The following is a 26,619-nucleotide window of genomic DNA, read 5'->3' on the forward strand; positions in this document are numbered from 1 at the left end:
AGAAAGAATCTGAAGCAGATTCCATGCTGACAGTGGAGCCCAACACAGCGCTCAGTCTCATGACCCTGAGATCACAACCTGAGCTGACACCAAGAGTCAGATGCTCAATGACTGTGCCACCCAACTGCCCCTTTACTTTGATTATATTATTGTTTAAATCCTACAGAAACAGTAACAAATAAAAGTGATTAGTCCCACAGCAGCAGTTCCAGTGGCCAAAGCAGGATGGGTCAAAGACAGAGTGGCAGTCATGTCCCTGGACATGAAGGATGACAAGGACAAGAAAAAGAAATATGAACCTCCTATACCAACTAGACTGGGGAAAAAGAAGAAAACAAAGGGACCAGATGGTGTCAGTTAAGCCACCAATAGTGACACCTCACATTTAGTGCCCCTTAAAATTACTGAAGTTAGAATTAAAGACTATCTTCTCATGGAGGAAGAATTCATTAGAAATCAGGAACAAAAAAGCCTTTAGAAGAAAAGCAAAAGGAGGAAAGAACAAAGGTGGATGATCTGAGGGGACCCCAATGTCAGTGCGAAACATGGAAAAGATCATTGATGAAAATAACACCATCGCGCCTGTATCAGTGGGTTCAGAACACTACACAGCATTCTTTCCTATGTAGACAAGGATCTGCTGAAACCAGGCTGCTCCACCCTGCTCAACCACAAGGTGCATGCTCTCACACAGGGGCTCATGAGTGACACAGATCCCTTGGCCACAGTGATGAAGGTAGAAAAGGATTCCCAGGAAACCTGTGCTGATACTGGGGAGTTGGACAACTAAATCCAGGACACTAAGGTATCTGTGGAGCTTCCTCTCACTCATCCTGAGTATTATGAAGAGATGGGTATAAAGCTCCCAAAGAGGGTCATTCTCTATGGTCCACCTGGCACAGGGAAAACCTTATTAACCAAAGCAGTAGCAAACCAAACCTCAGCCACTTTCCTGAGAACTTATTCAGAAGTACCTAGAGGATCAGCCCAAACTCATTCGGGAATTGTTTCCATATGTGGAAGAACATGCACCAGCCATCATTTTATTGATGAAATTGATACTATTGGACAAACAATGTGACTCAAGTGTTGGTGTCCTGCTTGTGTGGATCTGAAAGATGTGCTACTTAGTCTTTTTGTGGGGCAAGGGGAGCTCAGTTTCTCTATCAATGAGGCCTTGTCTGACAAGCACTGGATCCAAAGTTTCTCTTTGGTTTGTGGCCATGACAACTTTCATGTCACCCCTTGGATCAAAGTAGATCTTCTCTGGATTAACTGGGGACTCGAGAAGATATAGCCCCACTCACCAATGCCCTCCTTTTCCTTACTTCCCAACAAGGATGAGCCAATCACTACCAATCCACCAGCTTTCCACTGCTCACCCAGTCATGTCAAGTCCTAAACTGCCTCTTACCTTATTTTCACTCATATTTTATAGATGGATCAAAGCTTTCCAACACCGTCAAGGATCAAAGTTTTCCAACACCACAAAAATCACAATAATATGGCCTTTATTACAGAGAGTACCATTTGCTTCCTAGAATTGAGATATTATTTCCTGATGCACTATCAGATATTAAGCTTTATAGGAGCTAAGAGAGATAAACGTTTACAGTCAGATGGTCTAAGGGGTGCTGTCCTCAGGATGTCCTCCTAGCCACCCAGGCACACTAATTGGAATAGTCATTCATACCTCGGCCCACTCCAGCCTTATGCCTCTCCACCACCCCTGCAACAAGACGGCCAGGACACTACTCAGAGGCCCTCGCACAGGTGTCTCCTTCTCCAGGAAGCCTTCCCTGATCCCCTCCAAAGTTGGCTATAAACAGGTACTGGAAGATGTGGTTAGACAGTTTTTAAAAAGGGGGTGGGAGATCACAAAAATGGAGGCCTCAAGGGAGAGCATTCCTGCCACTCACCAGCCCAGGCATACTTATCACCTATAGATGAGGCCTGTGTGCACCATCACTTACATATCCAGCCCTTTTGGGGAGTAAAGTCTGGAGAACGACTGTAAAGATCACTGCGATGCAGCGAATGGTCCAGAACAACAATAAACACCAGGTGGACCAGGCAGCTTCATCATCACAGCACTCTAACCAGAAGCCCCAATTTACACTGTAGGGGATAGAAAGGCAGAGATGGGAGGTTGCCTGCCCAAAGTCACACAACCAGTCACATGACTAAGGTCAACCAATCTATCTCCAAGCCCAGGGCTTAACAATAATGCGCTACTGAGGTCAGATCAAGTGGGAGAGAAGATTATTTTGCCCCCAGGCCCAGTCATGTCTGCTTCACCTGTCCAGCCTGGAGCTGGGAGCAGAGAATTCAGAAGGGATATACAGGTCCCCCCCATCCCCAGACACCCAACATAATCACTTACACATACACATATGGGGACACATACCCAGTGGTCAGGGAACCCTGCCCTCCTAGTAATTGGCACTCATTGTAGTGGCTTTAGGATTGCAGGATTGTAGGCATCACTCTAGGCAGGAGTACGGCTCCTAGAGTCAGGGAGATGCGTGTCCAACTGCTCTGTCCTATCTAGGTCCACCCACATGGCCCATCTATCCTGTCCCCCACACATGGCCCCACTATATTAGAGAGGTGTGCAGAAGCCATGTATGGGATCTGGGAGCTGTACATGGTAAGGACATACTGTCGAAAACCAACCTCTGTGCTCCAGAGCAGAAATATGTAATGCAAAGACAGACTCTGGTTATAAAGAAGGAAGATAGTTTATTACTTTGTCAGGCTAAGAAGGCTATAGCAGGCTAATGCCTCCAAGTCTGAAAGCCTGACTGAAGTAAAAGGCTGAGGGGTTTCTAGGAAAATGCAGGATCTGAGCAGTTTCCACATTAATCTGGTTAGGTGGGACCAGCCGTGTTCATCATGTCTTCAAAGTAGCCTCATGACTAGCCCTGCCACCAGCCAGCCAGATCATTAGTAACTTTGCATGGACATCAACAGGATGTCAACATCAATACCAAGGATTTTATAGGAAAACAAGAAAAGGAAATGGGACACTTCAAGAATGAGGAAGTGAAAAATGTGTTCAAAGTCAAACTATGCCAAGGCAATAGTGTGTCCAATTAACTTGCTCCCATCTTTATGCTTCCATAGCAATTCAGTCATGCCACCTGAGAATCAGGGGAGTCCTGTGGACATAAACCAGGTGGGTGAGTAGGGCCCCTCATCACCCATCAACCCTCTCCTGGCCCTGCCCTGGCCCAGGACACTGTGGTGAGCAAGAGATCCTTAGAGATAGTCTGGCAGGCGGAGTACGGCTCCATTTGGACCATGGACTCCGTGGCAGCCTTCACTACACCAATGAGCTCTCCAACCAGGAGGTAAGGTTGGGTGGGATTCCCCTTCACCATGCCCTCCCCAGGCCTCCACCTGGCCTCCCAGGTCACCTCTTCAGGGTCCCTGGGAAATGTGCACCATCTAGCTGTCCTGGCCCCTGTTCATGCCTCACTGACCTGGGAGGGAGGAAAATGTCACTCGTCCCCAGGGCTGTGTTCTGCCCTCATATGTTGTGACCACAACATACATAGTACAGCGGGAAGAGATATGATGGCAAGCACCAGAAGAAAAACAGGATAAGGAAGGAGTGATGGGAGTTCCTGCTTTGATAAAGGAGGTAAACAAAGGCCCTTCTGAGGAGGCAACATTTGAACAGGGACCTGAATTGAGGGACAGAGAGCCACGTGGATATTGGAGTGGTAGGGGTGCAGCTCAGGTCATGGTCTCTGGGTTCTGGGATGGAACCCACCTCACACAATACACTGGGCATCCAGTCTGGTTGAGATTCTCTCTCCCTCTCCTGCTCAAATAAATAAACAAAAATTTTAACTATATATATATATACACACACACATATATATAATAAAAAATTTTCACTCTGTTCATTTCAAAAACCGTCTCTTCAACTTACTAAAAACAATTAATTATATACCTCAAATATTACTCTTTAATAAACACTCCTTACAATTCCTCCTATGCTTAACATGGAAAGTCTACAAACCTAACTTAGTAATATTCCCCTGAATGAGTTATCTCATGTCCTCTCATTGGTATAATGATGATCTTGTTGGAGAAATAAGGAAAATGCAAATGTCCTCTCGAAATGACTTGGACATTGGTCAGTAGTATGTGCCAGCTGTGTTCCATCCACTATTTCTCAGGGCATTCTGTGATGCCATCAGGAAAATGTCCATTTCCCAGCAGTTTTCCCTTAAATCTGTATGTTATTCTCTACTTGTTCAGCATCCCCATCTCCACCCCAGCCAAATAATAGTCTCTTCTAGACCTTAAAAAATGGCCTTAATTCATAAACTTGAAAAAATGCCCTGGAGAGAACCCCTGTGCCGCCTACTACATTTACCTTTCTAGTTAAGTGCAAGCTGTGGTTAATGAGTCCAGAGCTCAGCTTCAGGCTGGGACTTCAGGGATTACAGGGCAGCAGCCCAGCTTCCCCTGGGGGCCCACACCACCCCATGGCTGCTGAAATACAGGCAGCCTTTGATTGGTTCTGGTCAATTCTTCCTTCCTTAAGTGACACTCTTAGAAGAGCATTCAGAAACACAGAGGGCACAAAGGGGCACACTACTGCCCCTGAGATCAGGAGAGAAGGTATTCATGAAATGTGTGTCTGTTGTTCAGAATATGAGCTGTTTGGAAATGTTGTCTCTGTCCTTCCATAGAGTGGCCTCCATTGCAGAATGACACCCCTCTATTTAGGGGTTCTGGAAAATAATCCTGATGCTCTGATAGATCCAGTGTTTCCAGAGCTTCCCCTATTCTAACTTCCTTCACTCACTGACAGCCAAGGGAACAGGCTATGTGCTCTGTAAAGAGATGCTTGTGACAGGGCTTCTCTTATTGGGATGACCTACCAAGTGTCTGCTCCTGATGGTGAAGACGGAACACGTGCAGTTGCCTCCTCCAAGAAAAGCCAGGAGATGGTAATATTTTCTCTGTGTTTCTGGTGGTCCTCCTATTTTTCTGCCTGGGATGTTCTCTGTATGTTTTAATTCTGGTGGGGTTTTTCCTCCTCCATCTCCACCTCAGGATCCCTTCCATTGGTCCTAAAGCCTCAGGCTCCTGCTCCACACGTTCCTTGTCCCTAAGCTACAGGTGGGAACACCTCACTTCTTGGCAGATCATCTCCCCAGGTGAGACTCTATATATCTCTCTCTGTCCAAATGGTGCTTTTGTACCAGCTGCCTTGGACACATTCTCTCCATCCCTGCCTCACCTGAAGACAGTGACACCTTAAAGTCTAGGCATCAATCTTCTCATGCTTCAGGATCCCAAAGCATTGAAAAAGGCTGACAGCCAGATGAAAAGAGGGCATCAGAGATAGGGCTCACACTGTCACAGCTACCTGTTTTCCTGCTTGCCCAGTACAACAGTAGAAGCACAGTAGACTTCCAGTACTTGAGATTCAAGTCACCTGAGAACTAGTCACCATGAGACACTGTGAATAGTGTGAGAGAGGAGAGGAGAGGACAGCTCTGAGAATCACTTCAGGTGGATCAAGTTTGTCTCAAGTCCCACCTGCTCCCAGTGCTGATATGCTTCTCCCCGAAACAGATTTTACCCCATGCACCTAGCACCGAGGGTCTGCTTGCCACAGACCAGCTCACAGGATCCCTAGAGGCACCTTGTCTAGTCTGACCTTCTGCACACAACCTTCAGGCATTTCTTCATCCCAAAGACAGCTTTATGGTAGCCAGTGTGCAGGTAAGTTTACACACACTAATGACTCTCTCATTTAACAGATACCTGCTGTCAAATAGCTTCCTCTTTGGGCAAGATTGGGTGATCATAGCTCCAGCAGAGTTGTTCTCAACTTTGGGCTTGATCTTTAAGTCCAAAAAATAAATGTGTGATTTGCTATATTAACAGCTGAATTGGAGAAGATGCTGATCTTAGTTAGCCTCCTGAGAGCCACAAATCATAAACATACACAATATCCTGCCACATCTCTTTGTAAGAGAAATTGATCAAGATGGCAAATTGAATTTAACTAAAATATTTTTAAAAAGAAAGAAAATAAAGCTGACCATTGACGTAGCAGTCAAGAGAACAAAGAAGAAAGAAAGAAAGAAAGAAAGAAAGAAAGAAAGAAAGAAAGAAAGAAAGAAAGAAAGAAAGAAAGAGAAATACATCAAATGTACAGGTGTCTGATAGATGTGAAATGTCCGTGTTGGTAAAATGCTGACACAAACGTTCATCTAAGATACTACTGAAATCCTCTCCTTTAACAGTTCCCACTTCTCGGGCACCAGTCTCCCAACTTTTCCTCAATCCTCTCCTGCTCACAATCCATGTTCTGCATCTGGCATCAGTCTGGTATAGCTCAGGATTAAATGAAGCCAATATCTTCCCTTCCGAAGAGTGACTGCAAGTGTTTTATTTTCATGCTTAATTGATCTAGGATGTAAATGGAAAGAATCATCCCTGGTCACTAAAGAAATCTCAGGCATCAATTTGAAGTATCGTTTAAGAATGGTCATGGGACAATAGCCAAACTGTGGAAGGAGCATCGGTGTCCACTGAAAGATGAATAGATAAAGAAGCTGTGGTCTATGTATACAATGGAATATTCCTCAGCCATTAGAAATGAGGAATACCCGGGATCCCTGGGTGGCGCAGCGGTTTGGCTCCTGCCTTTGGCCCAGGGCGCGATCCTGGAGACCCAGGATCGAATCCCACGTCGGGCTCCCGGTGCATGGAGCCTACTTCTCCCTCTGCCTATGTCTCTGCCTCTCTCTCTCTCTCTCTCTCTCTCTCTCTGTGACTATCGTAACTAAAAAATATATATATATATACATATATATATATATAAAAGAAATGAGGAATACCCACCATTTGCTTCAACGTAGATGGAACTGGAGGGTATTATGCTGAGTGAAGTAAGTCAATCGAAAAAGGACAAACATTATATGGCCTCATTCATTTGGGGAATATAAAAAATAGTGAAAGGGATTAAAGGGGAAAGGAGAGAAAATGAGTGGGAAATAACAGTGAGGGTGACAAAACATGAGAGACTCCCAACTCTGGGAAATGAACAGGAGGTAGTGGAAGGGGGGGTGGACGGGGGGTTGGGGTGACTGGGTGACGGGCACTGAGGGGGGCACTTGACGGGATGAGCACTGGGTAATATGCTATATATTGGCAAATTGAACTCCAATAAAAAAATAATTTAAAAATATAAAAAAGAAAAAAAATGGTGATGGGGAGGAAGATTCCATTCTATGAGACAACCTGAATTTCACATGAGAGAAGTAACTGGTGTCTTTGTTTGTACATAATATGACCTAAGACAGGACAGAAAGGATTCTGCACAACTACTACAGTGTTCTTCAGATGAGAACTTGAACCCCCTGTGGGCACTGTAGCCCGGTACCCCTTGTGAGTGTCAGTGGAAGAAAGGAAGTCATTTTCAAGGTAGACATATCCATAAATATTTTGAAATGCATGAATCTTTGAAAAGAATGGCTTCCATTTATCATATCATGTTGTGTGGATTGCATAGATTCAGCCAGAGTTTGCTCTCAGCAGTGTCTGCAATTTTATCCATGTAGGATCCTCAAAAGTAACTTCTCCAGCCAGTTATGCTTCACCATCACTGGACCAAAGCTAATGTCCTACAGGCACATAACAGTGAACATCTCACTATCTGTCCTGCCACACAGGTAACCGAGACTTGGGGCTAAGATGGACTGAGGTGGGACTAGTGGATTTATTAATTGGATCAAAATTTAAGCTTTTCTTAATGTAAGTTAACACCTGGTCATACATTGCTGTCAAAGCCCAAAGGGTCAGAAGCAGGGTTTTCTGGGTTGGTGTGATTAAATAGTTCTATGAAGACAGAAGCCTACTGTGGGATCAGACTGTGGACTGACAGACAAAAAGAATACTGATAAGTTAGCTTTAAATGTCCAACTGAGAGAGGCATATTCTCATAGGACAGTGACTCCCTATATAGTCCAAAAGTAAGGGGTCAAAATGAATCTTAGTATCCTCATTCACCTAAATGGCTCACCATCTGCTCCTCCTGGCTACACAGCTGAAATATGTAGAAAGAGGATCCAACAAACATTGTTTAAAAGAAAATTATAGGGCAGCCCATAGGGTGGCTCAGAGGTTTAGCACCACCTTCAGCCCAGAGCGTGATCCTGGAGACGGGATCAAGTCCCACGTCAGGCTCCCTGCAGGGAGCCTGCTTCTCCCTCTGCCTGTGTCTCTGCCTCTCTCTGTGTGTGTCTCTCATGAATAAATAAACAAAATTTTTTAAAAAAAAGAAAATTATAAGCCCTTTGCCTCTGAACCTAGGGGGACAAAAAAGAATAACATGTCCACAATAAGAACACAAGCATACTCTTGCAATGCTAGTCACAGTGCCCTTGAGTCTACCAGTATGAGAGCAGAAGAGACAGGATGGCAGCAGCATGAGATGGTGAGGTCTGTGCAGATGATAACAACCTCTAAATTCAGCAGCTGTGGCCTCCAATCTTCGTGAGTGGGGGGCCTGGCAACAGGGGCAGACAGCCCTGTCCATCGTGCTCCCTCCAGGTGCCAGTGCTGTGGGGCCTATGGAGGAAGGGATGAGATGGTGCTAAGCACGGTCAAGAGGTCTCTGAGGAACACAGGAGATGCCTCAGTTGGACAGAGATTGGAGAGGTCATCAGAAGCTAATGGGTGGGACAGAGCCCGAGATATGCTGGTTTGTGACTGTGCTTGTCCAGTTGTGGCCCTGCTCTCATGGAGCTCACAATTGGGAGAGGAAACCCCAGATAGATGTCCCCCATGAGCCAGACACAGAATCAGACCATGACATAAAGCACCTGAGAGCAGGTGGCCCCATGATTTGAACAGAGAGCTGGGAGTTCAAGGAGGGAAAAGTTGGGTCAGGCTATAAGGAATTGAGCAGGGCTATAGGTGACATTGGAAGGCCCATGAGAGTCTGCATCTCTGGAATTAAGAGAACATATAGAGGAGAAGGTGAGCAAGGACAGAAACAAACAGACCTTTCTGGTATCAAAAGCAGCCAAAATGGCCAAAAGTTTAAGGGCAGATGAGGAAGAACTTAAAGGTCCAGGTAAGAAAAGTGTTCCTCATGACGTGGACTAAGCCTAGACATTGGATTGTAATTAGAAAAAATAATGGCATTTACTTCCTCTTTCTTCTACTTGTTGTTATATGACATTGCAAATATCCCTTAATATGAGACTTCTCACAGGTATAATGGGGATAAACTTCCTTTCCAGGCTAATAATTCCCTCTCCAATCTTATGGAACTACCTTGAAACAATTGAGATAGTCATTAAGAAAGTGTTTTAATGAAGCCTTAGTATGTACGTACTTGTTTACAAAGTAAAGAACAGGGACTTGACTTCCATGGCTCCCAGGCACTTTTGCCTTCATAGGTCCCTTTTTAATAAAATTTTATTAAAATTTATATTACTGAAGCAATTATGAAGCACAATAACAAGCAAGCATTTCTCTGGCTCTGTCCCACCCATTATAAATATAATCCAGCCTATATTGTATTAATTTTTTCTTCAGATCTTAAAGAAAATTTATTTTATTCATTAGCCTTCCAAGATCCTTGCCTACTTTCCCTAATGGTTATCAACTCTGGTAAGGAGACATTGGATGATTTTGAACAAAAAATTATGATTTAGAAATTGAAGAGAAAGTTTAGAATATCCCTGGAGATACATGCAAGAAATTTTAGGTTTCTAAACGCTAGGAAGAATGCAATAGAATCATAATGCACAGGGATCCCTGGATGGCTCAGCGGTTTAGCGGGGCCATCAACCCAGGACAGGAGCCTGGAACCCTGGATCGACTCCCACATCCGGCTCCCTGTGTGGAGCCTGCTTCTCCCTCTTCCTGTATCTCTGCCTCTCTCTGTGTTTCTCTCATGAATAAATAAATAAAATATTTTTTTAAAGGGGGGGATCATAATGCACGGATGTGGAGGGGAACCAGCGAGACTCATTTTTCCAGATAAATGCCTATGGAAGAAAAAGAAGATTCCTGAACTATGCAAACACTGTGAACCAGATCAGTTATAACCAAACAAGATAAAAATTATTCCCGATAGACAGTGAGGGCAGCCTTGAGATGTCCGCACAGAGTGTAGGGAAGCAGGGAAGGATGTATGGTAAGAGGAGTGATGACGTGAAGGAGAGGGATCTCATCACTATTTCTCTATTACTCCAGGGAAACCCCCTCCACAAATGGCCTGGAGGAACCACAGCACCATCACGGAGTTCATTCTCATTGGGCTGTCCGACGACCCCTACATCGAAGCTCTGCTCTTTGTGTTCTTCCTGGGGATCTACCTCCTGACCGTGATGGGGAACCTGATGATGCTGCTGGTGATCAGGGCGGATTCCCGCCTCCACACTCCCATGTACTTCTTCCTGAGTAACCTGTCCTTCCTAGACGTCTGCTTCTCTTCTGTCACTGTGCCCAAGCTACTGAAGGACCTGCTGTCTGAGAAGAGAACCATCTCAGTGGAGGGCTGCCTCACTCAGGTGTTCTTTGTGTTTATCACACCAGGGACCGAAGCCTTTCTGCTCTCAGTGATGGCCTATGACCGCTATGCTGCCATCTGCCACCCACTGCTCTATGGCCAGGTGATGAGCACCCAGTTCTGTGTGAAGCTCGTGTTGATCTCATGGGGTCTGGCCTGTCTCAATGCATTTGTCATTGTGCTCTTGGCTATTAACCTGGACTTCTGTGAGGCCCAAACCATACACCATTACATCTGTGAGCTGCCCTCCCTCTTCCCTCTCTCCTGCTCAGATATTTCCATCAGTGTTGACATCTTGATCTGCTCCATCTTACTGCATGGGCTTGGGACCTTCCTCCCAATCTTCTTCTCCTATGCCCGTATCATCTCCACCATCCTGAGCATCAGCTCCACCTCAGGCAGAAGCAAGACCTTCTCCACCTGCTCCTCCCACTTCATTACAGTGACCCTGTTCTTTGGCTCAGGTTTGATTCGCTACCTTATGCCCACAACCGATTCTTCCCTGGATTTGCTCCTGTCCTTGCAGTACGGTGCAGTCACACCCTTACTGAATCCTTTCATCTACAGCCTAAAGAATAAAGAGGTGAAGGCAGCTGTGAGAAGGACACTGGGGAAATATTTCTAAATAGTGGCAGAAACAGAGTTATAAAGCCTGGATTCCTTTGCATTTCTTTTTTTCTTCCCACCTTCTCCCACACGCAGTGACACACTATTTGGTGAAAGATTTTGAGCTTGTCCAAATAGAGCTTGACTATTATTCCAAGGCAGTAGTTCTGAAGTGGGTTCTTATTTGGAAAGTCTGTGCTCCACTGTTCCCAAGGGAATATGAGACAATTTTCCACAAAACAGATGGATAAGACATCAAAATAATTAGGTTGAAAAGATTCGATGATCGTTTCAGGTTTCAGGTGATTCAGCATCTTACTGAGGTGTTGCACAAAGAACTAAAAACGAGGGAGACATTATTAAACAGAAGTTAACATTTGCAAATCCCAACTCCTTGTAAGTTTTTAAATAAAACATTGGTAAATAGAAAAAATCCTATGTCAAGAAAACAATCCAAACTTTATGTTGATGTGCTAAATACCATAGGATACCTAGGAATAAACCTAACCAAAGAAGTAAAAGATCTGTACTCTGAAAACTATAGAACACTTATGAAAGAAATTGAAAAGGACACAAAGAAATGGAAAAACATTCGATACTTTTGGATTGGAAGAACAAATATTGTCAAAATGTCTGTACTACTGAAAACAATCTACACATTTAATGCAATCCCATTCCAAACACTCCTAGCATTTCTCACAGAGCTAGAACAAGCAATCCTAAAATTTGTATGGAACCAGATAAGACCACACATAGCCAAAGCAATCTTGAAAAAGAAAAGCAAAGCTGGCCACATCACAATTCTAGACATCAAGATATATTTCAAAGCTGTAGTCATAAGACAGTTGGTACTGGTACAAAAACAGACACATAGGCCAATGGAGCAGAATAAAACCCATTAATGGACCTACAACTATATGGTCAACTAATCTTCAAAAAAGCAGGAAGAATATCCAATGGGGAAAAAGACAGTGTCTTCAACCAATGGTGTTGGGAAAACTGGACAGTAACATGCAGAAGAATGAAACTGCACCACTTTCCTACATCATACACAAATTCAAAAGTGATGAAAGACTTAAGCATGAGACAGGAAACCATCAAACTCCTAGAAGAAAACACAGACAGCAACCTCTCTGACCTCGGCCACAGCAACTTCTTGCTAGACATGTCTCCAGAGGCAAGGGAAACAAAAGCAAAAATGAACTATTGGGACTTCATCAAGATAAAAAGCTTCAGCACAGCAAGGGAAACAATCAACAAACTAAAAGGCAACCTTCACAATGGGAGAAAATATTTGCAATGACCTATATCTGATAAATTAGTATCCAAAATCTATAATGAACTTATCAAACTCAATACAAAAAAACAAATAATCCAGTTAAGAAATGAGCAGAGGACATGAATAGATATTTTTCCAAAGTAAACATTCAGATACCTAAAGGACACATGAAAAGTTGTTAAACATCACTCATCATCAGGGCAACACAAGTCAAAAACCACAGTGAGAATCCTCCTCATATCTGTCAGAATGGCTAAAATTAACACAGGAAACAACAGGTGTTGGCAAGGAGGGGAGAAAGGAGAACCTTCTTGCACTGTGGTGGGGATATAAACTGGTACAGCCATCTGGAAAACAGTATGGTAGCTCCTCTGAAAGTTAAGAATATGGGCACTGGGTGGCACAGTCAGGTGCTCAGGTCATGATCTCAGGGTCTTGAGATCAATGAAGATCCATTTCAGGGATCACTGGATGTCTCAGCGGTTTGGCACCTGCCTTCAGCCCAGGGCGTGATCCTGGAGTCCTGGGATCAAGTCACATCGGGCTTCCTGCTAGAGCCTGCTTCTCCCTCTACCTGTGTCTCTGCCTCTCTCTCTCTCTCTCTCTCTCTCTCTCTCTCTCTCACTCTCTCTCTCTCTCTCTCTCTCTCATGAATAAATAAATAAAATCTTAAAAAAAAAAGGATCCACTTCAGATTCCCCACTCACCTGTAGTCTGCTTGGGATGCTCACTCTCTCTTTCTCTCTCTCTCTCCCTCTCTCTCAAATAAATAAATATTTTCCAAAATAAAAGTTAAAAATAAAACTACCCTACATTCTAGCAATTGCACTACTAGGTATTTACCCAAACAATACAAAAATAACATTTAATAGCAATTTAAAGGGACACACACATCCTGATGTTTGTAGCAGCAGCATCAATAATAGCCAAATTATAGAAAGAGAACCAGAGGAAATTGACTGATGAATGGATAAAGAAGATGTGGTACATATATATACCACATCATATATATATATATATATATACACACACACACACACATATATATATATATAAAACACAGAATACTATTCAGCCATCTAAAAGAATTTCAAGGAGTATAAATTACATTAGGAAAGGCAGACTATAAGCAATGACTATGAAAGACCCCTCTTTAATCATTTATTACTTGATATTTAATGTAATAAATTTTATATCAAATTGTATATGCCTCCAATTGACAAATGACAATGTGATATGTAAATGTAGTAAGTAGTGTCAAAACTAAAAAAAAGTAATAAGAATTTAATGAACAAGAGAATATTATGTACTATAGTTAAAAAAAAGTATGAGGGCAAACATTATCTTTATCTATCTTATATGCATTCACTAATAATCAATAATAATTTATGCTTCTGAAAGCTCAAATCCAATCATTACCAAGATAACAAAACCAAACATAAGAAAAGGAGGATAAAGGAACTCAAAAGCACAAATTAACAAGTCAGATACAGAAAAATATAATTGAGAAGTTCAGATATTCAAAAAGATCTATAAATTTTACATAACTCCATAAATATATCTAAGAAAAAAGAAAAAGAAATCAATAATACAACTCTGATAAAAGAATAAAAATTGGGCAGCCTGGGTGGCTCAACAGTTTAACGCCACCTTCAGCCCAGGGCATGATCCTAGAGACCCAGGATCCAGTCCCACATCAGGCTCCCTGCAGGGAGCCTGCTTCTTCCTCTGCCGATGTCTCTGCCTCTCTCTGTGTGTCTCTCATGAATGAATGAATAAATAAAATCTTTCAAAAAAAGAATAAAAATTTTAAGAAATACTAAGATTCATCTCAATATATTTGTTTAATTTAGAGGAATATGTAACCCAAGAAAAAAAATTGAAGCATTACTCAGCCATTAGGAATGTCGAATACCCACCATTTGCTTCGACGTGGATGGAACTGGAGGGTATTATGCTGAGTGAAGTGAGTCAATCAGAGAAGGACAATCATCATATGGTTTCACTCATACAGAAAGCATACCAAGAAGCTCCAGAGTGACACTCCTATAAATCCCAAGAAAACAGAGATAAAGCAACAAAAACAGAGAAAAGGAAGTACCCCTGGCCCCCTGGCTCCAAAATGTTATCTTTCCTTGACAGCTACAAAGTAATCACAAAGACTCACCAGACAAAAGACAGCCTTATGTCATTCACTCAAGACAGCGCAAGAAATCTCAAGGCCATAAGTTCCCTGATTAGGTTCTCAGTAAAAGGCCAGCCAAAAAAGCCCTCAATGGCAACTCTGTCGGGAACCCCCTCACTCCTTTAATAACAATTTAAAGGGACACACACATCCTGATGTTTATAGCAGCAGCATCAATAATAGCCAAAGTACAGAAAGAGCACCAGAGGAAATTGACTGATGAATGGATAAAGAAGATCTGATATATATATATATATATATATATATATATATATATATATATATATAAGCATTTTCTGTATCCTTGCATAATAAACTTCTATCATCTTTACTCACTCTCCTTTGTCCACGAGATTCATTTTTCCACTCCCTGAGACAAGAACTAAGCTCTCTTGCAGCAGAAGGTCCTCAAAAAGTTAAAAATAGAGCTACCCACAACCCAGCAATTACACTACTAGGTATTTACCCAAAAGATACAAAGATAATGATCCAAGGGGGCAACTGCACCCCAATGTTTATAGCACCAATGTTCACATGGTCAAACTATGGAAAGAGCCCAGATGTCCATTGGCAAATGAATGGATAAAGAAGATGTGGTACATATATACAGAGGACTATTACTCGGTCATCAAAAAAAATGAAATCTTACCATTGGCAATGAGATGGATGGACCTGGAGGGTAAGTCAATCAGAGGAAGACAATTATCATATGATTTCACTCCTATGTGGAAATAAAGAACAAAACAGAGCTGGAAATTAAGAAACAAAACAGAGGATCATAAGGAAAGGGAGGATAAAATAAAGAAGACAAAGTCATAAAGGAAGACAAACCATAAATGACTTTTAACTATAGGAAACAAATGACGGTTGCTAAGGGTAGGTAAGCAGGGGGATGGGGTAAATCGGTGATAGACATTAAGGAGGGCATGATATGTAATGAGCACTGGGTGTTACATACAAATGATGAATCAGTGAAATCTACCTCTGAAACTAATACTACACTATGTGTTAATTAATTGAATTTAAATTAAATTAATTTTTCTTTTTTTAATATTTTATCTATTTATTCATGAGAGACACAGACAGAGGCAGAGACACAGAGAGAGAGAGAAACAGACTCCATGCAAGAAGCCTAATGTGGAACTCGATTCTGGGACCAGGATCATGCCCTAAGCAGAAGGCAGACACTCAATCCCTGAGCCACCTAGGTGCCCCTAAAATAATTTTTCTTAAAAAAGAAGTAGCTCAAAAGGGCAACAAGCACGGATAGTTTTTCAGGTAAGTTCAAACTTCTATGTTATATGTATTGTTTGGAGTACAGAATCATAGGGAAAACTATCAATGCATTCTCAGAGCTATGGTAAAACCATAGCTTTTTCTGTTTCAAAACCTGAAAAAACCATTTATCTCTAATGAATATATAGACAACAATTCTAAATGAGATATTAATCCACTGAACCTGAAAGTATACTGGAAGAATAACACCTAAATAGTAATCCATGACCAAGCAAACTTTATTATTGGTTTGAATTCTCAAATCAATAGGTTAAATGAGAATACTATGACCACCCTATAGAATCTTAATAGGTATAAATATAAAATTCAACATTGTGACCTCAAATATTTAACAAAAATATTTTCTCTTTAAATACAAAATATGATTCTCTCTTTAAATACAAAATATGTAACATTAAATAATATTCAACCACATACTTCATGATAACAGATAATACCAGACTGAAGTAATTACAGTGTAATAAAACAACACTGCTACTCATATTACTTGAGAAGATGATGCAATTTCCCTCCAAAGCAGTGAGACAAGATTAGAAGATGACATTTACAATTGCAAGAGAGGGATCTACAAATATCAGAGTTCATCATGATTATCTACCCAGAAATCTAAGAAATCTCAATCAGAAATGAGAATTTATTAGCATTCCAGGAGAATTCAGAAAGGGAAAAAATTGTTGAATACTCTTACAATCAGTAGTTTTTCTATTAGTCGATAGCAATAGTGAACCAAAAAGATATATCATACGAAAATCCATTTGCTATAGCAAGATCAATAAAAAACATCAGGAGTAAACTTCATAAGCACACAGAGCTCAAAGAAGCAGAGCAAAGCAACAAAACTGAACAAAAATGACACAAGACGTGCTTCACTCAGCAGAGTATGTATTCATTAGGCATCTTCAAGTGACCAAAATGTGATTAACAATAACAGAGACTGAAGAAGATTTATCATTGAACTAGCAATAGGTCTGGAGATACATAGCTCCAGTTAGTTGAGTAACTCAATCAAATCATCAATGAAGTGTCTTCTCCCCATCCATCTGCTGTGCCATCTTCATGCATTAGATTTCATCCTCCTCCTTGCTGTAGGGTAAGCCTTGGGAGCTGTGTTCTCTCTTGTAATGCAAGGGCCTGACTTACGCTTTGGTTGCTTAGGCATCTTGAATAAACCCACTGCCAGGACAGGAATCCACCAGATACAGAGATATTGGTTCTTTTCCACAGCTGACTATTTCAACTCCATATTGTTTTGTTTTTGTTTTTATTTTTTTCTCTTCCGGAACTTTATTTTTTTTAATAAATTTATTTTTTATTGGTGTTCAATTTGTCAGCATACAGAATAACACCCAGTGCTCATCCCGTCAAATGCCCACCACCCAGTCACCCCCACCCTGCGCGCACCTCCCCTTCCACCACCCCGAGTTTCTTTTCCCAGAGTTAAGAGTCTTTCAGTTCTGTCTCCCTTTCTGATTATTTCCCACTCATTTTTTTCTCCTTTCCCCTCTATTCCCTTCTACCACTTTTTATATTCCCCAAATGAATGAGACCATAAAATGTTTGTCCTTCTCTGATTGACTTATTTCACTCAGCATAATACCCTCCAGTTCCATTCACGTCGAGGCAAATGGTGGGTATTTGTCATTTCTAATGGCTGAGGAATATTCCATTGTATACATAAACCACATCTTCTTTATCCATTCATCTTTCGATGGACACCAAGGCTCCTTCCACAGTTTGGCTATTGTGAACATTGCTGCTATAAACATTGGGGTGCAGGTGTCCCAGCATTTCATTGCATCTGTATCTTTGGGGTAAATCCCCAGCAGTGCAATTGCTGGGTCATAGAGAAGATCTATTTTTACTCTTTGAGGAACCTCCACACAGTTTTCCAGAGTGGCTGCACCAGTTCACATTCCCACCAACAGTGCAGGAGGGTTCCCATTTCTCCACATCCTCTCCAACATTTGTGGTCTCCTGCCTTGTTAATTTTAGCCATTCTTACTGGTGTGAGGTGGTATCTCATTGCGTTTGAGTTGTATTTCCCTGATGGCAAGTGATGCAGAGCATTTTCTCATGTGCATGTTGGCCATGTCTATGTCTTCCTCTGTGAGATTTCTGTTCATGTCTTTTGCCCATTGCATGATTGGATCGTTTGTTTCTTTGGTGCTGAGTTTAATAAGTGCTTTCTAGATCTTGGAAACTAGCCCTTTCTCTGATATATCATTTGCAAATATCTTCTCCCATTCTGTAGGTTGTCTTTTAGTTTGTTGACGGTATCTTTTGCTGTGCAAAAGCTTCTTATCTTGATGAAGTCCCAATAGTTCATTTTTGCTTTTGTTTCTCTTGCCTTCATGGATGTATCTTGCAAGAAGTTACTGTGGCCGAGTTCACAAAGGGTGTTGCCTGTGTTCTCCTCTTGGACTTTAATGGAATCTTGTCTCACATTTAGATCTTTCATCCATTTTGAGTTTATCTTTGTGTATGGTGAAAGAGAGTGGTCTAGTTTCATTCTTCTGCATGTGGATGCCCAATGTTCCCAGCACCGTTTATTGAAGAGACTGTCTTTCTTCCAGTGGATAGTCTTTCCTCCTTTATCGAATATTAGTTGACCATAAAGTTGAGGGTGCACTTCTGGATTCTCTATTCTGTTCCATTGATCTATGTGTCTGTTTTTGTGCCAGTACCACACTGTCTTGATGACCACAGCTTTGTAGTGCAACCTGAAATCTGGCATTGTGATGCCCCCAGCTATGGTTTTCTTTTTTAACATTCCCTTGGCTATTCGGGGTCTTTTCTGATTCCACATAAATCTTAAAATAATTTGTTCTAACTCTCTGAAGAAAGTCCATGTTATTTTGATAGGGATTGCATTAAACGTGTAAATTGCCCTGGGTAACGTCGACATTTTCACAATATTAATTCTTCCAATCCGTGAGCATGTAATATTTTTCCATCTCTTTGTGTCTTCCTCAATTTCTTTCAGAAGTGTTCTATAGTTTTTAGGGTATAGATCCTTTACCTCTTTGGTTACGTTTATTCCTAGGTATCTTATGCTTTTGGGTGCAATTGTAAATGGGATTGACTACTCTATTTCTCTTTCTTCGGTGTCATTGTTAGTGTATAGAAATGCCACTGACTTCTGGGCATTGATTTTGTATCCTGCCACCCTGCCGAACTGCTGTATGAGTTCTAGCAATCTTGGGGTGGAGTCTTTCAGGTTTTCTATGTAAAGTATCATGTCATTGGCGAAGAGGGAAAGTTTGACTTCTTCTGTGCCAATTTGAATGCCTTTTATTTCTTTTAGTTGTCTGATTGCTGAGGCTAGGACTTCTAGTACTATGTTAAATAGCAGTGGGGAGAGTGGACATCCCTGTCTTGTTCCTGATCTCAGGGCAAAAACCTCCCAAGACACAAAAGTCCAGGGCCAGATGGCTTCCCTGGGGAATTCTATTTAACGTTTAAAGAAGAAACCATACCAATTCTATTAAAGCTGTTTGGAGAGATAGAAAGAGATGGAGTACTTCCAAATTCGTTCTATGAGGCCAGCATCACCTTAAATCCAAAACCAGACAAAGACCCCACCAAAAAGGAGAATTAGGGACCAATATCCCTGATGAACATGGATGCAAAAATTCTCAACAAGATACTAGCCAATAGGATCCAACAGTGCATTAAGAAGGTTATTCACCATGACCAAGTAGGATTTATCCCCAGGATACAAGGCTGGTTCAACACTCGTAAAACTATCAGTGTGATTCATTATATCAGCAAGAGAAAAAACAAGAACCATATGACCCTCTCAATAGATGCAGAGAAAGCATTTGACAAAATACAGCATCAATTCCTGATCAAAACTCTTCAGAGTGTAGGGATAGAGGGAACTTTCCTCATCATCTTAAAAGCCATCTACGAAAAGCCCACAGCAAATATCATTCTCAATGGGGATGCACTGGGAGTCTTCCCGAACTTTAAATTCCCACTCTTGTGTTAAAATTCACCAACAGAAAGGGAGCCCAGGAAACCCCAGGTCCCCAACCTTGACCTAAATAAAAGGAAAAAGAGGCATTCTTTTCTTCTCTCCCTTTCCCCAAAGACTTCACCAGGTGGGCCTAGTGATCTATGAAATTTCCAGGTCTTGTAAGTAATAAATCTTTGTTTTTTCAGGGATGCCTGGGTGTATCAGTGGTTGAACGTATGCCTTCAGGTCAGGGTGTTGTCCCAGGGTCCAGGATCGAGTCCCACATAGGGCTCTTTGTGGGGAGCCAACTCCTCCCTCTGCCTATATCTCTGCCTCTCTCTCTCCCTTTCTCTTTCTCTCTGTCTCTCTCTTCCTATAATGAATAAATTTTAAAAACTTTTTTTAAAATATTTTTATTTTTTTCAGTTCCTGATGATTGTCACTGAAGGGCATCTCCAAATATAAAAGAAACCATAAGCGTACAACCAGGAGAAAAGTTGGTTTGGAAAGGAATACTGGGTAGTTTATGGGGCCAAGGCATGTCCAACCCACAGCTGAACTATCCATAGGCTAACACTGGCACAAAACACTTCTCCAGGTGGCTTCCTCCTAGGGATCATAGTCTTATAAAACACAAACCAAAGCTAATAGAAGAAATACCGGTACTTTAGCCTGTTCTTGAGCTTTACATAAATGAAACCATTCGAAAATACTAAAACTCTGAAAACTCAGTCTCCCAAGTCTTGATGAGGAGATGGTAAACTTCAGTCTCCTTTTCCTTGTGTTTGCTTTTTACTCTCATCATCTCAGGCAAAAGAACAAGTAAGGAGTGTTGGGATAATTGGACATCCACATGCAGAAGAATGAAACTAGACCATTCTCTTACACCATACACAAAGATAAACTCAAAATGAATGAAAGATCTAAATGTGAGACAAGATTCCATCAAAATCCTAGAGGAGAACAGGCAATACCCTTTTTGAACTTGGCCACAGCAACTTCTTGCAAGATACATCCATGAAGGCAAGAAAACAAAAGCAAAAATGAATTATTGGGCTTCATCAGATAAGAAGCTTCTGCACAGCTACAGAATGGGAGAAGATATTTGCAAATGACCTGTCATTTTTGTCTCTCACCTTACAAAGCAATGTTTTCTAGATGAATTCACCTTCAGCTTTGCTACTTACAATTGTCTATTTGCATGTCCTTAAGGAGTCTCTTTGCATGACAATTGTCTATTTCCCTGATCTTGCTGTTTTTAAGAATCTACAGTGTTTGCTGATCTAACGCGTAAAGCCGTGTTGGGTCTTAAACCCTGAAAATGCTAAAAGGGAAAAATGTTAGTAGAGATTTCAGGCCAGTGCACATTTATATACATGGGCTTTTCAGTGAATAGCGTCCAAAACTGGTTTGGACCAATTTAAACCTGAGCATTCTACACCCAATGACTGGTTTCTCATGCTCTGAAATAATCTCTTCTCTAAACATGTAAAATCGGTACCAGTGGCAGTGGTTGTCAGTGGAAGCCAGACATCAATATGTTGAGTAAATAGAACACAAAAAGAAGGCAGTTACTTCACACCACACTCTTAAGGTGTTTCGATTTAGAGAATCAAAGAGAAAAGTCACAAGAAGGGATGTGGACCTTGAAGGTTTTTTAACAAGGAGAAAAAGACATGACTGTACTTAAAGGTGGTGAGAGCCAAGGAAGCACTTTGTATTAGGCTGATGAAGTCCAATCCCCTCTCCTAGACTAATCACCCAGGACCAAGGTAGACTTGAGCATTATGAAAGTCTACACGCAGGTTACAGGGCTATCAGAGAACAGAGGTTGGGCTACCACACTCCAGGTGTAGCAAAGCCCAGAGGTTGAGAGGTCAGCTCTAAAACACACCCTCTGCTTGCCCCCATTGTTTTGATGTACCCACTGTCCTCAGCCTCCTCCGACTGCTACTGCACTTTGGTGTTGGGTTCACAGAGTTTTGTAAATCCCACTCCCATTGTCTTAACCACCAACTTCAGCATTAATGTTGGTAAGTCATCCAATAACCTGATCTCAAATTCCTGTAACATCTAACCTAAGCCCCCATTGCTCAACTTGATTTCAGCCCCGTACTCACAAGGTGACCCTTGAGACCCAAACATTCATCTTATCTGGATGATTCCACCACTATTGTCTCTAACCTCTGATGGTAATCTTCTATCCTCCTAGCTCTTCACTTTTTCACCTGCACTATGGCTTTCTAGAAATTCTAAATTCTTTAGTCCATCCCTTCCTTCTGTCCATCACCACCAATCCCCTGGGAGCTTCACTTGATTTATTTCTGTGCATTGATTTTAGCAGCTCACATGTCTGTACCTTCAGAGACTTGTCATTTGTTCTTTAATTGCACTCACAAGCCCTCCCTACTCTCTCCATTTCTGTACCCAGGACATTAACCTCCAAGGAATTTAGTTTATGCTTCAAAAATAGCTTGACCCCTCACAACTAAGGTCTCCTTTCTCCTTAAACTAACAAGAAGATTGTAGTCCATGAACTTCCTTTACACTTGACAGAGAATCACTTAATCCTTTCTTCCATGCCCAAAACTCTTTCTAATTATGCACATGACTTGACTTTAATGCTTTTCTTAGTTCCCGTGAAATACTCTGTAAGGATAACTTCTGCACCTGGACTTACATGTGTGTGTTTGGGTTGTGTGATCTTTGACCACCTTTCCCTGGACCCTCAGTCATTATTGTTTACCATTTCACTCTACATTCTTAACTTCTTCTGCTCTCTAGGCATAAACAATACTTAAAGGTAAAAACATATTCCCATAGATATAAACATTTTGGAATACTACACAGCATTCTTTGCCATGTAGACAAGGATCTGCTGGAACCAGGATGCTCTACCCTGCTCAACCACAAGGTGCATGCTCTCACATGGGAGCTCATAGTGAAGAAGGTAGAAAAGGACTTGGTCACCGTGATGAAGGTAGAAAAAGACTCCCAGGAAACCTATGCTGATATTAGGGAGTTGGACAAACAAATCCAGGACATTAAGGCATCTGTGGAGCTTCATCTTACTCATCCTGAGTATTATGAAGAGGTAGGTATCAAGTCCCCAAGGAGGGTCATTCTCTATGGTCCACCTGGCACAGGCAAAACCTTATTAACTAAAGCTGTAGCAAACCAAAACTTCAGACACTTTCCTGAGAGTGGCTGGCTCTGGACTTATAAAGAAGTACCCAGGAGGAGCAGCCCAATCTCATTTGGGAATTTTTTCCATATATGGAAGAACATGCATCATCCATCATCTTTATTGATGAAATTGGCACTGTTGGAACAAAAAATGTGACTCAGGAGCCAGTAGTGAGAGAGAAATTCAATGAACAGTGTTGGAACTCTTGAACCAGTTGGATAGATTTGATCTGACAGGTGAGATGAAAATGTCACGGTCAGTCTTAGCCTCAGTAATCAGACAATAAAAAGAAATAAAAGGCATTCAAATTGGGAAAGAAGAAGTCAAACTCTCCCTCTTCGCCAATGACATGATACTTTACATAGAAAACCTGAAAGAAAAAAAAAAAGAAAACCTGAAAGAAAAAAAAAAAGAAAACCTGAAAGACTCCACCCCAAGATTGCTAGAACTCGTACAGCAGTTCGGCAGGGTGGCAGGATACAAAATCAATGCCCAGAAGTCAGTGGCCTTTTCTATACACTAACAATGACACCGAAGAAAGAGAAATAGAGTAGTCAATCCCATTTACAATTGCACCCAAAAGCCTAAGATACCTAGGAATAAACCTAACCAAAGAGGTAAAGGATCTATACCCAAAAACTATAGACACTTCTGAAAGAAATTGAGGAAGACACAAAGAGATGGAAAAATATTCCATGCTCACGGATTGGAAGAATTAATATTGTGAAAATGTCTATGCTACCCAGGGTAATTTACACGTTTAATGCAATCCCTATCAAAATACCATGGACTTTCTTCAGAGAGTTGGAACAAATTATTTTAAGATTTGTGTGGAATCAGAAAAGACCCTGAATAGCCAAGGGAATGTTAAAAAAGAAAACCATAGCTGGGGGCATCACAATGCCAGATTTCAGGATGTACTACAAAGCTGTGGTCATCAAGACAGTGTGGTACCGGCACAAAAACAGACACATAGATCAATGGAACAGAATAGAGAATCCAGAAGTGCACCCTCAACTTTATGGTCAACTAATATTCAATAAAGGAGGAAAGACTATCCACTGGAAGAAAGACAGCCTCTTCAATAAATGGTGCTGGGAACATTGGACATCAACAGGCAGAAGAATGAAACAGGACCACTCTCTTTCACCATACACAAAGATAAACTCAAAATGGATAAAAGATCTAAATGTGAGACAAGATTCCATCAAAGTCCAAGAGGAGAACACAGGCAACACCCTTTTTGAACTCGGCCACTGTAACTCCTTGCAAGATACATCCACGAAGGCAAGAGAAACAAAAGCAAAAATGAATTATTGGGACTTCATCAAGATAAGAAGCTTTTGCACAGCAAAGGATACAGTCAACAAAACTAAAAGACAACCTACAGAATGGGAGAAGATATTTGCAAATGACGTATCAGAGAAAGGGCTAGTATCCAAGATCTAGAAAGAACTTATTAAACTCAACACCAAAGAAACAAACAATCCAATCGTGAAATGGGCAAAAGACATGAACAGAAATCTCACAGAGGAAGACATAGACATGGCCAACAAGCACATGAGAAAATGCTCTGCATCACTTGCCATCAGGGAAATACAAATCAAAATCACAATGAGATACCACCTCACACCAGTGAGAATGGGGAAAATTAACAAGGCAGGAAACAACAACTGTTGGAGAGGAGGTGGAGAAATGGGAACCCTCCTGCACTATTGGTGGGAATGTGAACTGATGCAGCCACTCTTGAAAACTGTGTGGAGGTTCCTCAAAGAGTTAAATATAGACCTGCCCTACGACCCAGCAATTGCACTGCTGGGGATTTACCCCATTGCATTTACAGATGCAATGAAACGCCAGGACACCTGCACCCTGATGTTCATAGCAGCAATGTCCACAATAGCCAAACTGTGGAAGGAGACTCGGTGTCCATCGAAAGATGAATGGATAAAGAAGATGTGGTTTATGTATACAATGGAATATTACTCAGCAATTAGAAACGACAAATACCCACCATTTGCTTCAACGTGGATGGAACTGGAGGGTATTATGCTGAGTGAAATAAGTCAATCGGAGAAGGACAAACAGTGTATGTTCTCATTCATTTGGGGAATATGAATAATAGTGAAAGGGAATATAAAGGAAGGGAAAAGAAATGTTGGGAAATATCAGGAAGGGAGACAGAACATAAAGACTCCTAACTCGGGGAAACGAACTAGGGGTGGTGGAAGGGGAGGAGGGCGGGTGTTGGAGGGGAATGGGTGACAGGCACTGAGGTGGACACTTGACGGGATGAGCACTGGGTGTTTTTCTGTATGTTGGTAAATTGAATTGAACACCAATAAAAATTAATTAAAAAAAAAAAAAAGAAATGACAAATACCCACCATTTGCTTCGACGTGGATGGAACTGGGGGGATTATGCTGAGTGAAATAAGTCAATCAGAGAAGGACAAACATTATATGGTCTCATTTATTTGGGGAATATAAAAAATAGTGAATGGAAATGAAGGGGAAAGGAGAAAAGATGAGTGGGAAATATCAGAAAGGGAGACAGAACATGAGAGACTCCTAACTCTGGGAAACAAACTAAGGGTGGTGGAAGGAGAGGTGGACATAGGGTGGGGGTGACTGGGTGACAGGCACTGAGGTGGGCACTTGATGGGATGAACACTGGGTGTTATTCTATATGTTGGCAAATTGAGCACCAATAAAAAATAAATTTATTTTACAAAAAAAAAAAGAGAGAGAAAGAAAATGTCACGGTCAGAAACTAAACAGAAACTTTGGATCCAGTGCTTGTCAGAACAGGTCTCATGGACAGGATAATTGAACTACCCTTGCCCCAAAAAGGACTAGAAGTACATCTGTCAGATTCCACAAGCAGGGTGATGTTGGCTGATGATGTAACCCTGGACGACTTGATCATGGCTAAAGAGGACCTCTCTGGGGCTGACATCAGGCAATCCATACAGAAGCTGGTCTGATGGCCTTGAAAGAACTTAGAATGCAAGTAACAAATGAGGACCTCAAAAAATCTAAAGAAATGTTCTTTATGGAAAACAAAAAGTTACACCTGAGGGGCTCAATCTCTAACAGACTAGAAGTGCCTGAAGGAAATGGTTGGAAGTTTCCCCACCACACTTTGAGGGATGAGAATATAAAGTTGCCCAGAGGAACCTGGGTTCCAGTTGATCTTCCTTAGGCAAAGAAGGAAGTGTAAGATGCCCACTGGGCTGCCTTCATTTGTTGGGCAGGTCTCTCCAATAAAGCATAATCATTCACAATAAAATATATATAAAAGAGGACCTCCTCCATGTTTGCTGGGGGCACAAAAGAGGTCCTCCACCATGTAAGACCCTTTTCCTATCCCTTCCAGGCTGAGCCAAAGTGCTCTAGGGCTCCAGCAGCTATTCCACTGCTCACCTATTCATGTCAAGTCCCGAACTGCCTCTTACCTTACTTACAACCATATTTTACAGATGCAGTGCCAGCCAAGGATCAAAGCTTTCCAAATACCAAAAATCACACTAAAATGGCCTTTCTTA

At 41.6% G+C, this 26,619-nt stretch overlaps 1 protein-coding gene and 1 pseudogene across 1 annotated transcript; both read left to right on the plus strand.

Moving 5' to 3' along the window:
• The first annotated feature begins 225 nt into the window (after positions 1-225).
• LOC121479802 lies at positions 226-26,167 on the plus strand (annotated as a pseudogene).
• Positions 10,263-11,186, plus strand: LOC121480200 (olfactory receptor 8S1-like). The gene has a single exon (XM_041736549.1). The coding sequence runs from the start codon at positions 10,263-10,265 to the stop codon at positions 11,184-11,186; it is 924 nt and encodes a 307-aa protein (XP_041592483.1).
• Positions 26,168-26,619: the final 452 nt, after the last annotated feature.

This window comes from Vulpes lagopus, chromosome 21 (genome assembly GCF_018345385.1).
Source record: "Vulpes lagopus strain Blue_001 chromosome 21, ASM1834538v1, whole genome shotgun sequence".
NCBI classification, from domain to species: domain Eukaryota; kingdom Metazoa; phylum Chordata; class Mammalia; order Carnivora; family Canidae; genus Vulpes; species Vulpes lagopus.